Source organism: Macaca thibetana, chromosome 14 (assembly GCF_024542745.1).
Source record: "Macaca thibetana thibetana isolate TM-01 chromosome 14, ASM2454274v1, whole genome shotgun sequence".
In the NCBI taxonomy this organism is placed as follows: Eukaryota; Metazoa; Chordata; class Mammalia; order Primates; family Cercopithecidae; genus Macaca; species Macaca thibetana.
Window position 1 is genome coordinate 45,431,821 of NC_065591.1, and position 14,690 is coordinate 45,446,510.

Here is a 14,690-nt window from a genome sequence, read left to right on the forward strand (position 1 = left end):
AATTAAGGGTCAGGCCAGACCTTACTCTTCAGAGATCCCCATCCCTGACCGCCAGAGTAGGTGGGAGAGGTGGGAGCACTTACAGGTGGGAGCTCAGGTTAATGAAGTGAACTTAGCATAGAGGACCCTTAACTACAGTGAGTAACCTGGGAGATGGTAAGTTTCCTTCCTTACCTTCTTCAAACCCATCCCGGAATGAGCCCGAACGGCTCATGGTTCTGCTCTTCTCATCCAGGGACATGGAGCTATTCCGGAAGCGGCTGTCAGTGTATGGATCATACTGCCCATCAGCATTGGAGAGGCTGTGGGTCCTCAGCATGGTCGGGTTGGACAAGCTCATCTGGGTGACAGTGGTGGGACTCGCTGGAATAAAAGGAATAGAATGAAAAGGTTAGACATTCATGTCTCTGTTCAAATCCTGGCTGGGGACAAAGAGAAGACTGCTTATTGTCAGCCATATGTGTTCCTGCCAACTCTTCTCCTGTCTGTTTTCTAAAAGGTAGTCCCATCAGCATTTGAGTTACACACTGGGAGCTAAAAATAAGAGTGGAAAGGCGGGTCAGCTCCAAAGCAAGGCTCTGGGCCTCAGCTTTCCAACTTGGCATGTTCAGACAGGCCAGTGTCACCTTCCAGGCATGAGCTAATTACTCCTCAGGCTCATCTGGAATGATTTTCTCTAAAGCCAAAAGCCCAAAATAGCCCAACCAGGCTTTTGATCAGATGGGAAGCATTTGTGCATGACAAGAATCTCTTGCCTCAAAGAGTTACGGCTGGGAAAGAACAGTATGAACACAGGTCCCATTGCCTCAGATGGGGGACATTTAATAATGGTGTATAAAGAGTTTTAATGCAAGGAAGGTACATTTGTCTCAGCTAAAACTAGCTTTCTTATGAAAATCCTGTCCATTTGAGTCATGTGCAATATTTTCAGAGGTACTCATTTAGTCAATCAGAAATGAAGAGTTAAACCTCACTTGACTACAAGCCACCTCTATCCTTAAAGACTCTGAATTTGTTATTCACTATATTCAGAAAAGGCTGCCTCTCTAAAGAGTGAGAAGAGATTAGAAAAGATTTCTCACCCGCTATCAGTCCTTCAAGGCTCAGCTCCTACCCTGCCACCTTAACATAACCTCTGCCTGTAACTCCAGCCAGCACTAATCTTTCCTTTTTCTAAATGTGTCTAATACTTGCTATCTAATTATATTCAGCTTTTACACAGTTTCATATAAAGCTTTGGATTGTTCTCTTTTACCCTACTATACAGGTGTGCATTGATGTGTTTGTCTTCCTGAAAAAGAATTCCATTGACATGTCAGCAGGGACTGTGACATGAATTCTTTTTCTTTCCCCACTGTGCCAGTCTAAGCATTATGTCAGAAGTAGGCATTGTTAAGAATACCTATTCAATCAAAACTTAACTTTTATTTCCAACTTAATAAAGTAATGAGGATGACCTAACATGGGATATGCAATAAAATCTATTTCTTCAGAGGTCTTAGAAAGAGAATGTATTCTTTTTAAGAATGCAATAACATGTTCTTTGCCATAGCCCTACCAATATCAACCAAATAAAGAAAATTATTGATTAGAGTATCAAAAACTTTACTATTTTCTCTATTTATTTTGCTATCAATCTCCTGTAATCAAACTATATTGCCGAGAGCTAATCAGACACTGAGCAGGATGTGACTATATGGCTGTTTCACAATATAAGATAACTCAAGTGATGGGTGCACCAAAATCTCAGAAATCACCACTAAAGAACTTATCCATGTAACCAAAAACTACCTGTTCCCCAAAAACTATTGAAATAAAAATATATATTATATATAAGATAAACACTGTCCTATGGAGCTGATCAATACAGCTAATGACAAGCGGCTACTCACCAAGCTGGGAAAAGTTGAATCTTGTACCAGAGGGAGAAGTCACGCTGGAGCCAGAGGAAAAGGGGGAATTGGAAGCGGTGTCCTGCAGGCCTCCTGCAGAGTGGGACCGTAACCATTCTTTTGCATCTTCTTGCGTGCGAAGCTGGGAGGTGGGAGTATACCTGAACAGACAGAAATCAAGCCAGAATTAACTATGAACAACGCTTATTAAAATGAACTCTGTGGAGTTGATGGTAAATATATTAAAAAGAAAACATATATCCAAAGATGATTTTTTGAAAATCAGATCACTACACACCCGGAAACTTACGAAGTTTCTCAAAACCTTTTTTCTATTTGCCTGTGTTTGGGGAAAATGACTATTCCTTTTAGTTTGGAGGGAACACATAAAGAGAAGAAGATTGGTAAATGCTCAGAAGAGCCGTCACTGGGCGTATCTGTAACATGTTGCTTCATGACAGTGTCATGTCAAAGCCCCCACCTTGACAGGACTGAAGCAACAAAATGAGTTGCTGTTAGTGCTTTGAGGGAGTTTTAATTAGACAACTCATGGCATCTGCCATTCTATAGCACAAATAAATGACCATGAATCACAGCATATGAAAAAGCAGACATACAAAGCAAGGTTTGAAGACATTAATGTTTATAGTAGTTGCTGTAATAGAGCATAAACAAATCTTCATAAAAGCAACCCCAAATCATTGGGTTTTATAGGAGAGGGTCTTCAGAAGTTACGTGGTCCACCCTTATTTATTCTGAAATGTATATGGTGATGATTTATTGAACACCTATAACGTGTTAGGTGTCTTCATGCACATTATCTTTATCAAAGCCTCAGATCTACTCAGCAACATAGATGCCATTATTCCCATTTTACATTCAGGGAAGGTAAGGACCCTGCTAGTAGTCACAGAGTTGAGATTTCAATCCATGTTTGATTGTTAAAATGCATGCTCTTTTCATTATGCCCATAAGTAGCATCTGAAATTTTTTTCTTTCTTTTTTTTTTTTTTTTTCGAGATATAGTTTTGCTCTATTGCCCAGGCTGGAGCGAGGTGGCACAATCTTAGCTCACTGCAACCACTGCCTCTTGGGTTCAAGTGATTCTCCCACCTCAGCCTCCCGAGCAGCTGGGACTATAGGCATGTGCCACCATGCCCAGCTAATTTTTTGTATTTTTAGTAGAGACAGGGTTTTGTCATGTTGGCCAGGCTGGTCTCGAACTCCTGACCTCAAGTGATCCACCTACCTTGGCCTCCCAAAGTGCTGGGATTACAGGCATGAGCCACTGCATCTGGCCTGCATCTGAAATTTCTGAGTGCCAAGTGGCCAGGGTATCCTCGGACTTATGTATTATGGAGTGACTACTAATTATGTCAACAGAGGGATTCTTTGGGCTTAAGGAAAGATGTTGCCAGTGTGTTCGTGCTGGATGTTCATGTGTATGGAGTGGGTGGGCTAGACAAGGAAGAGTCAGAGTGAGAGGGAGCACAGAAATGCTTCTTCCTTAATGTTTTTACTATATCTGACAGACATGCAACTTTCCAGGACACATCAATTGCCTGAAAATAGCCTGTCATGTATCTCTATTCTGAATTTTTAAAAAACCAGAGCTACATAATTTTGATAGGCTAGATCTGCTACAGAAGTATACCCACCATTTCAAAATGTTAACATTTAGAAGTTAGCTTCCTCTCAGGGCACCAGTGGGGCATCAAAGTCAAACTCACAGTGAGAGTGGCCATGAGTTAAGCACCTGGCATGGTTGCTGACAAGCAGCTCATAGGCACGACTGAAACTGGTAAGTACAAAAGGCCTTGCCAAGGCCCCCTCTAAGGCCACACTGCTCAACTCCCTCCTGCAGGACGACTGTTGGGAGATTTTAATACTTTCCTTCTTAGATTCTTAGCATTGGCTTTACTCAGAGGCTCCCATTGAAAGGAAGCATTGATACCTACCTCACATTACTGTTCAGAATGCTCTCAGTCTTAAGAGCTGCAGGTTATTAACTACAGACATACATGACAGCAATGAAACATTTCATTCCAAGTTCCATTTTATGCGAAAGCACTTAATGCTTAGTGCAGGGTGAAGCTGATGCTACAAGGCACGTGGTGTTTAGAAAGCAGGAGAAATGACGGCTGCAACCATCAGACAGCAAGATCACGGGGAAGGCATTAGCAAACTGAAGTTTCTCTGATTGGCAAAGTGATATAGATGGTGTGAGCAATGGTGACTTATAGCATCTTGTTTTGCCAGGACTAGCATCGAAAATGAACCTGAGCCACCACTTACCAGGAATGGAAAGACAGTCCTTCCTGGGAGTCTTTTCTTTATTATCCACCAAAAAATGATCACACCCAGGTCTTGTTGGGCATTGAAAGTGGACCAATTTTCCATGAGAATATTTAGACAAGTGCAAACTATCTGTCTAGCAATTTTGTATGGGCAGAAAAGTTAAATATTTTCAAATGGGGGGAAAATACTCCTTTCCTTTTGCGCTCTTGTCCCAGCTTACAAATCAGTATGCTATAAGTCATGTCCTTTCTCTTGGAAGACAGCCATATGAACAGAATGGTCATGGTGAGGTGCTCAGAAATTAAACCCATTGGCCCCAGAAGTAGCAATGACTGCTCCCTGGGCTTGCCCAGGGATGTTTTTCATGAGATGGTTTTACCACAGTAAGCCTGAAAAAGCACAGCCCTTGTTCAAGCAAGTAAGCTGACAAATGGAGAGTGAGAACGAGAGGGTGCAAGGGGAGCCGTCATCCAAAAGGTCCTGCTGTGGTGGTCAAAGCGGGGACCCCGGCCCAGTCCAAACCCCCACCAGCCATGAAGGAGTCACACAGCCAAGCTCCAAAGCCACAACAGATGGCACAGATGCAAGGGGGGAAACACAGATACCTGAGTCCTTTCTTAGGCAAAGTGTTCCTATCAAGGTGCGGGTCACTGTAGGAAAGTTAAAACAAAAATAAGAACTTCACAGCAGCACACAGAAGGCAGGAAGAGGGAAAGCTAGGGAGGAGGCTGAAGGGCCCTGGAGAGAGAGGCGCACATCACCAGGAAGTGCCTTATCCAGCTAGGCATGCAATGCAACACATCCGCATCCGTGGAAAACAAAAGAAACCCAGTCCTCAGCCTGAGCTGACACCAGCGCATACTTTACCCCAGGTTACCAGGAAGCCTGAGTCCCTTAACCCCAATTGCTCCTCCTTTTCCACAGATTCAAAGCAAAACTCAGGGGTTGCCCCACCTCAAAGCAGAGGTCCTGTGCCTTCTGCTGCCCAGGAGCACTCTGCACCAACACGGCTTCTCGGAGAGGGGGATGCCCACTTCCCTGCACCCCTAACTCTGGCCCACCCACTAAATGCCACTGGCAATGACTTCAAGTGGGAGAAGGGACTTGCCGGAGGTTTCAAGAGGCCAGCAGTCTGCATATTTGGAATTCATCTGTAACGAAGTGAATTCCAGGTCCCTCTCTATTTCTGCGGCCCAGGCATAGCTAGGAGCTGAGTCCTGGGTGGGGCATGTTACAACTTGCTGGCTGATAAAGTCAAAGCATTTGGATCTCTAAAGACCAACGGTTTAAAGGCTTGGTTCGTGAGCTGACAAAAACAAAGTTTTCACTGTCAATGGGGTGAAGGTTTTTTTTGTTTTTTTTTTTTCCTGGCAGGAGACAACATCTGCTTGTTTTGTTTGGCCAAGCCATCACTCCCCCACAACATTAAGGTCAGTATCCATCTCTGAGGCCCACCCACAGCTGGGGGCAAACGCAAGCGTGTACATTCGTAAAGTCTTAACACTCTACACATTCTTTTTCATTATCATCGCAGGAAATGGGCACACAGAACACAGCAGTCTGCAAGACATAATGAGCCAAACTTCAGCAAAGGATTCTGAAAGGGAAAAGAGGCAGCTGCATGGGGAGGGGCAGACAAAGGTGAGGGCCAAGCTACACAGTGGGTGGCAAGTCAATTCTGGGCTTGGGGGTGGGGGTGGCAAAAGGAATGGGAAGGAAGCTGAAAAGCAGGAACATGCCACAGGAGGCCACAAGAGATGCAAGCGAGAGCTTCTGCTGCCCCAGATCAAGTGGCAGGGTTTGAGGTTGCCTTCCCAAAACGGGAATGAAGGGGCCAGCCCAACTCCACCTCTCCCTGGGCTTTAGCAGACAGTGGAATAGACTCTCACTGGCATGTCCATGTGTCACAGAGTACACTAGAACCACAAACACAAGCAGGGGCCTTAGGCCAACAGCCTCGCACAAGACATCTGGCTTGACAACGAATGGGCAGAAGAACCTAGAGGCTCGGTGGGTCCCCGGCCTGCAATGTCATTACCTGTCCTGTTTCCTGGGCAGAGTACTTCTGCAGAACTTAGGGCTAGCAGCAGGGGAAGAGAGAGGGCTAGAAGTCCAGGCAGGTAGAAAACAAGAGAAGGAACATTAGCTTGGAGGAAAGGAGATGTGTTGTTATATACATTTTTCTCATTCCCCATGCTGATCCTCGCTTTCTTCCCTATATGTAGAAACTGGACACCTTTATCCCTGCTGCAGTGAAATCCAGGACTCTGAGAACACTTTTAATTTCCTGATTTCCTATCAGTCCAGGAGGAGGGTGTTTGCCACGATGACAACAAATCTACCCAGCTGTCTAAAGAGCGTCCTACTCCACGCTCCATGGCTGCACCCAGTCACCCGCTCTGCTTGCACAATTACAAGGGGAGGGAAAAGAAGCTGTTGATGAACGAACAGGATAAAACTGAAGGATTTCAAAAGCTGAATGCCATTTCAAATGGTAGCATAAATCTGCCCCCGAGAGACTGAGCAGCTCCAAGCACCAAGAATAACCACAGAGAAGATAACAGGGAGCAGAGCCAAGCTTGATTCCATCCCAAACTGGCTTCCCCATGAAACACAGCAGTAATTAGAAAGAGAAATCTCACAGGCAAAGGCTATTCGACATTTGGGATTCCTCAGCTAATCTTTTTACTTTTGGAAGGGTGTCTTTCTGAGAAAGGCAGCCAGAGGCACAGCACCAACCTTTCTGACAGTGTGGTCTTCACACTGTTGGTTCTGACAAAGGGAGTCAAGGAGTCGTCCTTGGAGGAGGTGATGAGGCCAGTGGAAGAATTGTGGCTGGGGCCCCCTCCACTGCTGAGGGAGATGTCGATGGACTCACAGCTGGTGTGGAGGCTGCTGACAGACTGAAAGCCCAGGCCATCCTTGCTAACTGCGGAGGAGCTGCTGGCGTTGGTGCCCCAGGTGAGGCTGTTGGAAGGGGCCGAGTGGGCTGAGCTGGGGCTGGAGGCTAGCGGAGACTGGTTGAGGTCCACATTCTTGCTGTAGAGAGGACTGCTGCTCCCGCTGCTCAGGACACCACTGCCTGACGGGGAGTCTAGGTTACCTTGCTGAGTCATGGTGGCATGAGGATTGGAGATGACCACCGAATTTTTCATGTTTTCAGCTGTGGCGATGGGCACTTGCTTGGTAGCCTTCCCACCAAAGAGTCTGTGAAGAGACAAAGGGTTGTGCAAGTTGAACACGCAGTGCCAAGGGGCACCGGACTATTAAAGAAGGGTAGAGCAGAGGAGTTGGTGAGAATTCCTGGGGAAGGAAGCACAGCCATTCCTACTGAAATGGCTAAAGGTACTTCAGGGAAAGGTTGGCCATAAAGTGGGCCTAGATACTAGTTTATCACAGGCTGCCGTCTTCAAGTTCTAAGCTGCAGCGGAGACTCCGACTCCATCTGAGCCAAAGAGCCATGGGTAATAATTTTCTACAGGCCTATTCACATTACACTGGGCCAAGATCTTGCTTCTCTTTCTTTCAATAAATAGACTAACTAGAAAATTGCCCTGGCCCAGGAAGATGGTTGCCTTCATCATCTCTGTCTCCACGGCCCCAGGCATAAAGCAGGCACACAGTTTATGACAGCTCAACTCTAAGGGATTTGGTTTCTTGACCTCTGAGCACAATACATAGAATCAAGAGCATGAATCTAGATCTGGAGGGGCCTGGGAAAAGTATCTTCAGAGATTTATCCACAATAGAAAGCGCAACTGGAAAGATGTATATTTTGAAGCCAGAGAGCTTACTTATCCAGTGACATACATGGAAATCTTGTTGGGTTCACAAGACATCAGACCAGACAACTGGGTGTGAACTGTGTCTCTGTGACAGACACATAGAAATGTCATTCTATGTCACCTCCCCTGCTCGTGGCCAAAAATGTGCCATCAGACTATAAGGAATGACATAAATGCCCCCTCTTCCACTGGCAGAGAGCTCTCTGGTAGAATGTTGAAATTATCTTAAAGTCAGAGAATTGTCCACATTCTAGTAATGTGGGCTCTATTACACTCACTAAAACCTGTGTGGAGTAAGTATCTCACAAGTGACAAAACTACTACATATTTCTGATACGCAGGTTGCCTTGGGTGCTCAAAGTGGTGACAGTTTGATCTCTGTCCTCTCCAAACAGTCCTATAAATCTCAAGTATTGTAAAGACAATCAATCAATCAATCCTTACTACAGTGTGTGGCGGTGGCAGAAGGGAAGCACTTTGTGTCTGGTGACAATCAGGGAATGAAATATCCTAATGTAGAATCTTGGCTTTAGAATGCTTACATACTTCCAGTGATGACAGGGATCTCGTTACTTCAAAGGGCAACTTGCTCCATTGCCAAGCACTTCCAATTATTGGAAAACCCTAATCTCATCCACTTTTTTTTTTCTGACTTTTGCATATTGCTCCTCATCCTGCTATGCATGACTCTATACAAAAGTCTAATCTTCGGTCTGTTAGTCCTTCAAATCATTTGAAGAGAGTTATCTATCACATTTCACCAAAGATTTTTCTTCTCCATACTAATACACATCAAGAGAACTGTGAATACCTCAACGATTTAGGAATAAATGTAATTTACCAGGAATTGGCCGAAAGGTGTTCAATGTAGAGCCCTAGGAGCTGCATGCATTTTCAAGCATTCTATTATACTAGCCTAAGGGTCTAGTAAAATGCCTTTGTAGTTAGTAAAGGAAATCTATAATACCAACGAGTGAATATTACATATAATACTTGAGGCAAGAAACAGAGAAAATTTTCATTTACAAGGCAATCTGTTAAAACAACAAAGAACAGCCCAAGAGACTTACCCCCGGAAAAAAAAATCATTACTGAAACTCTAATAATCAAGTCTGGACAAAGAACAGTGAACTGCTTCATTATACCTTTCATGTAGAATGCTTCTTCTGAAGTCTTTTCAAACATTCCTGTTCATCCCCAAATATGTACGTGTGCATATAATTTTTATTTTCTCACTGCTTGATTTTCTTTCCTTGGGACTTATTCTTTCTTATAAGAAATTTCCTGGGAAAGTAGGATGAACTGTAACCTAGCAGTTGTAGTTTGAGAATGGTCCAATGGATATTATAATAAGATAATACAAACAGGCAAAAGTTGAATAAATTTAAAAGAAACTTAAAACGAGTGAATAATTTTTTTATGTCTAGAGCTTCCACCCAGTGTGAAAATGTGGGGAAATGATGTCTATTTAAGGTAAGAGGAAATCAATTTCTCTTTTTCAGAAACATTTCTTCTTTAAGAGGTGTGTGTGTGTGTGTGTGTGTGTGTGTGTGTGTGTATGTGGTAGGGAGGGAGAAGTTAAAATTTCAGACTGACTTGGAATTCTGGAGTAGTGTAAAAGTGTATGTGGGGACACTGGGGTTTGTGAGTAAAGGAAGGAGCTGGTCAAGATCACTGCTTGCCATAATGAGGAATCTCAGCTGCAGAATTATTAACACAAGAAAAAAAAGTATCTGCTCCCCTGAGCTACCCACCCAGGTCCAAGGGTGTATCAAGATGGTAGCTAACTTTTTTTTTCTTTTCTTTTTTTTTGAGATGGAGTCTCACTCGTCGCCAGGCTAGAGTGCAGTGGTATGATCTTGGCTCACTGCAACCTCTGCCTCCCGGGTTCAAGTGATTCTTCTGCCTCAGCCTCCTGAGTAGCTGGGACTACAGGTGCACACCACCATGCCCGGCTACTTTTTTTGTATTTTTAGTAGAGATGGGGTTTCACCATATTGGCCAGGCTGGTCTCGAACTCCTGACCTCGTGAACCGCCTGCCTCAGCCTCCCAAAGTGCTGGGATTACAGACGTGAGCCACTGTGCCCAGTGGTAGCTATCTTCTATTGAGTGCATACTACGACCAGACATGACTACAAAGATGTATCTTTACAAAAACCCTGACAAAAAGGTATCATCATCCCCATTTTACAGGTGAGGAAACTAAGGCAGAATTGTTAAGAAAGGTTATATGGCAGCTAATTAAAATGGAACTAAGATTTGATTCCAAGATGATTGATTCCAGAGGCCTAACTTTTTCATCCCAACATGGGAAAATAGTCAACTGCAAAACCGTCGGCAGGATCTGCCTAAACAGCTTTACCGGAGGACTAAAGTGGAGAAAAACAGAGGGTGCTTCAACTAAGAAACAGGAAATTACTAAATCCATTCCCTGTATTCTGGTTCTGCTCAGCACCATTAATGTACTCACTTACCTGCGGAGTGTGGGAGAGGCCACATCTGGGTACTTGGCTCCAGGCTGGAGACCAGCCTGAGCCGGGCTGGACACAGGCTGGGCTGCCGGGTTCACTTTCACCGAGTTACAGGAAGCCACACTCTCGTTGTCGGATGAGATGCCTTTCTCCTTATCTGTTTGGTTGACCAGACCTGGTAGAGAGCTGCCTAGGGCTGTTTTGGAAGGCTCCCTCAGTTTGGGCACTGGCAGGCCTGCGGACTTGCTGCTGATGTTGGAATCTATGCTGCTGGTGCTAGACCTGTTCCCAGCCCCATTCCGGCTGGTGGACTTACTGGGCCTCGGCAAACTCCGGTACTGAAGGTTTGTCCGGGAGCTGAGGGCCAGATACCCGTCATCCTGATTCTGAGCCCCGTCCATGCTTGACTTCCGACCAGCAGACCGACTGATGAGTGTAGACGACTTTGGGATTTTGCCCAGTGTGGCTGACCTGCTGGTGACAGTGGCCCCACTGGCTGTGATCATGGCCAGACCGGCGGCGGAACCACTCTGCTTCTTGAACCCAAAGCTGTTGGCATTGGCAGTGGGTGTCCTAGAGCTGCTGGGGAGGGGCTTTTTGGATTCGTCACCACTGCTCCGGCCTGCATCTGATGGGGAGCGCTTCACCTGGGAGGCTTTAGGAGAAAGCCGTCCTTTCTCAGACACCTTTGCATCGTCTGTTTTTCCTAAGAGAGAGATCAGCAAGATTAGCCTGCAAGCCAAGAGCCCAGCTCATCCATCTCGTCTGTTTAAGATGCCCCCCTCCTCTGAAGAGCTGGTTCACTTTTCCCTTGGGGAGGCAGAGGAAAGAGCTTTTTATAAAAATAATATAGTCTCCTAATGTACTGTGAACCTTTTAGGAAATGTCAATAATTTTACTCATTTGCAAAGCAGTCTAAATTTACCCGGGATAAAGCAAAGCCAGCCAATCACTGATATGTCTGGGGGGAAATAACCCCCTGCCTTTTCTGACCTTTCACCCTCTGTCCATTAAAGGGCTGTCCCTAACATGTCCAGGGGGATACCCCTGCCCTTGTTTATAAATATCCCCTAAGTCAGGAACAACGTCAACTCACCATACCCACAGCTCATAAATCCATGCTGTTTAGTAGCCTGAACTGGCTGCATTAACTCACCCAGTGTCTAGTTAAACCAATTCAATACGTCTCAGCAGCCGAACCGTCTTCAGAGCTTAAGAGGCTCCCATACTTACTTCCACTTAGAAAAAGGTAGGGATGTGAAAGTTTATGGAAGCTTGTTGTTAGCAGAGTATAAATCCTGAGACAAAATATATAATGTCAAGTCCTTGCTAGAGTTAACTATGGCTTTGGTTTTCCAAATGACAACTGTAGGGCCAAGACAGCTCCGGCCTCTTACCAGTTCCTGGGGTCTTCAGTGCGCCTGCTGGTGCTGACGGCTTCGTCCTCGGCATGGTGATGCCCACCTGAGCTGTCATGCCTCGCCGCCATGAGCCTGTCTGGGAGATGACAGGATTCTTCTTGCCGGACGTGCTTTTGTCGGACTCGTCAGACACGTCAGAAGGATTCCGCCTCCACTTGGAACCTGGCTCCATTTTTATGCCGCTGTCTGAGCCTCCGTCTGATTTCTTGACATCATCACCAGACCACAGTGAATTCCTCTCCACCTGTGAGTGCTTCTCAGCATCAGTCTGTGGACAGAGACTCTCTGAATTAGTCCTTCCCAAGTCCCAGGCTGGGGAGCCCCTCACTCCAAAGGCAAAAATGCCAAAACACTGGAGTAGTTAAGGGAAAAATAATCATTACTTTAAAGATGTTTGGACTTTTGTACTCTGGTTATCTTGTCAGAAAGCCTGATTTTTTTTTTTTTTGATCCGAGGAAAGTAAATAATATCAATGTATCCTTAGAATGGAATGAGGTGGCCGGGCACAGTGGCTCATGCCTATAATCCCAACATTTTGGGAGGCTGAGGTGGGAGGATCGCTTGATCCCACGAGTTTAAGACCAGCCTGGGCAACATGCAAAACCCTGTCTCTACAAAAAATAGAAAAAGTAGCTGAGTGTGGTGGCACACACCTATAGTTCTAGCTACTCCGGTGGCTGAGGTGGGAGGATCACCCCAGGGAGGTGGAGGCTGCAGTGAGCCATGATTGCACTACTGTACCCCAGCCTGGGTGACAGAGCTAGACTCTGTCTCAAAAAAGACAAAAAGAAAAGCAAAAGAAAGGAGTCAGGGAAGAGAGGAAAAGGGGCCCAGGAAAAAAGAAGGAAAGCGCCCTATCAAGGGGAAGGGGCAGAGCAGATGGAGATGCAGTGGGAATTCAGCCACCACCTATTTTCTGCCACTTGAACAAGCCTCTCCAACTCTGGATGCTGATCTCTAACCAGCATCCAGTCTCCTGGCCCGTTTCCCTTTGTTCTGCCTTCTTCCCATCACTCCACCGCAGTGAGATCTTTGGATCTAACACACCAAGCAAGGGAGTAAGTGAGCAAGGGTGGCTGCTGGTTCTACTCAAATCAGGGAGAGCCAGGAGCAGAGGGGAAGCACATCCTCAAATGGTACTTCCCCCAAATGTGGAGAGCCAATGGTGCCTGCTCCGATCCCAGCATTATTTATACACCACTGCTTTGCTCCCCTTGTGGGATTTTGTTCTGACAAGGGATATAATTAGCCAGCTTTCTTTGGAAGAGCCCTGACCTGCTGGCCATGAAACCCAGAAGGGGACAGAAGTGTGACGTTAATGATCTCCTGCAGCTAAAAGGCATAAAGCTGACCAGAATGCTTTGGAGGCCTCCTGGGGTTTGAGGCCAGTTGGAGGATGTCAGCGCAGTAAATGGGGAAGGGAGGTCAGAAGCGCTTTCAGGGTGGGTATACTAAGATACCAGTCCCGTATTTGCAATGCTTAACTACCGAGAGTAGGCAAGATAGGAAATTAAAATGAACACCTGGCAAGAATCTGCCTAACGTCTGTCATCCAAGAATGGAACAAATGCCTTCCTCCATGGAATACAATGGCTGAATGGGATAAAAGCTAAAAACAGATAGGCAGCCCAAGTTCAACTGCCTCCCCCACACCACCCCAACGCCTTCTCCCCTTATGAATTCCACTTGTCCATTACAGACACCTTATGAGTTCTTTCATTTGTTTTTTTCTAGCTAAGTATTAGTCATCAGAGATATGAGGAGGACAAGCACACACTTCCTGACTATGAGAAGCTCATCATTCAGCTGTGGCAAGGGACAGAGAGAGGGGAGTTCCTACATGTGGGCCCAGGGCAGGAGCTCACTCAAAGCTTGAAGAGCGAATGAGTGAGCCAAGGAACCAGCCAAGGAACACAGGCTTTTCAGGCCACAACAGACATTAACAAAATTATCTTATCTGATCTCAGCCTCTATTTAATCAGAAAGGGTTAAGTACCAAGTACTCTTATACCTTTATCTCAGTCTCACAGAAATTAAAGTTGCCCATTCTTTGTCCCAACTACCGCAGGTCAGTTTCCTTCCTCTAAACACTTTCAGTACATTAATCCAACCAGAATTTACTCCATGCTTGCTGTCTGCCAGGCACCACGGAGGGTCAGAGAATCTGGGGGTAAGACTGATTTCCCACCCATGGTGGAGCTTACGATTCAGTTAAACGCAGCAGAGATTGAATAAATAAATACCAACAAGGGTGTAATTGTAGATTACGAAGACTATTATAAGGAAAAGGACAAAGAGTCTGAGAAAGAAATATAGATGTTGACCTAATTTAGATGACAATGAGGTGGGCAGGCGAGAGTGATCAGCTCAAAAAGAAGTACCCTAAAGAAAGAGAAGAAACTTACTTAGTAAAAGAAGGGTTTGGGGCAGAGCATACCAGGGAGAGGGAACCACATGTGTAAAGGCCCTGAGGCAGAAAATAACTTGGCTTTGGAACATTCACTTCACAAATATTTATTGGGTGCCACTACATGCCAGGAAAGCTGATTCGCACTAGGAATACTGCAATGGGTAAGTATAAATCATTAACCTCATTGAGCTTACATTCAAGTACATTTTAACATATTCTAATATGCTCTAAGAGGTACTGAAAATTTAGCACATGCCACATCCTGGGTTACTGCATTATTTATTCTTTTAATGTTCCTATACTTATTTCCCCCCCAATCAAATTGTAATGGTGCTAATACTAGTAGCATTAACAACTACAATTTATTAAGTACTTACTATGTCCCAGGCACTAAGCTAAAGTGCTTGATAT

At 45.2% G+C, this 14,690-nt stretch overlaps 1 protein-coding gene across 10 annotated transcripts in view; it reads right to left on the reverse strand.

The window, feature by feature from the left end:
* Positions 1-14,690, reverse strand: part of NAV2 (neuron navigator 2) — a 766,628-nt gene that overhangs the window by 65,805 nt on the left and 686,133 nt on the right. For 8 of the 10 annotated variants that reach the window (XR_007719073.1, XM_050755340.1, XM_050755338.1 and 5 more), the window contains 7 exons: positions 11,845-12,136; positions 10,451-11,153; positions 6,930-7,397; positions 6,229-6,294; positions 4,796-4,840; positions 1,893-2,053; positions 175-363 (listed from right to left, as the gene is read on the reverse strand). Coding sequence is in view for 9 of the 10 variants with exons in the window: in XM_050755340.1 (XP_050611297.1) it covers positions 175-363; positions 1,893-2,053; positions 4,796-4,840; positions 6,229-6,294; positions 6,930-7,397; positions 10,451-11,153; positions 11,845-12,136 (1,924 nt within the window). In the remaining variant the exon portion in view is untranslated. The remainder of the gene's footprint in view (positions 1-174; positions 364-1,892; positions 2,054-4,795; positions 4,841-6,228; positions 6,295-6,929; positions 7,398-10,450; positions 11,154-11,844; positions 12,137-14,690) is intronic. The other 2 variants (XM_050755342.1, XM_050755336.1) reach the window with 2 other exon arrangements.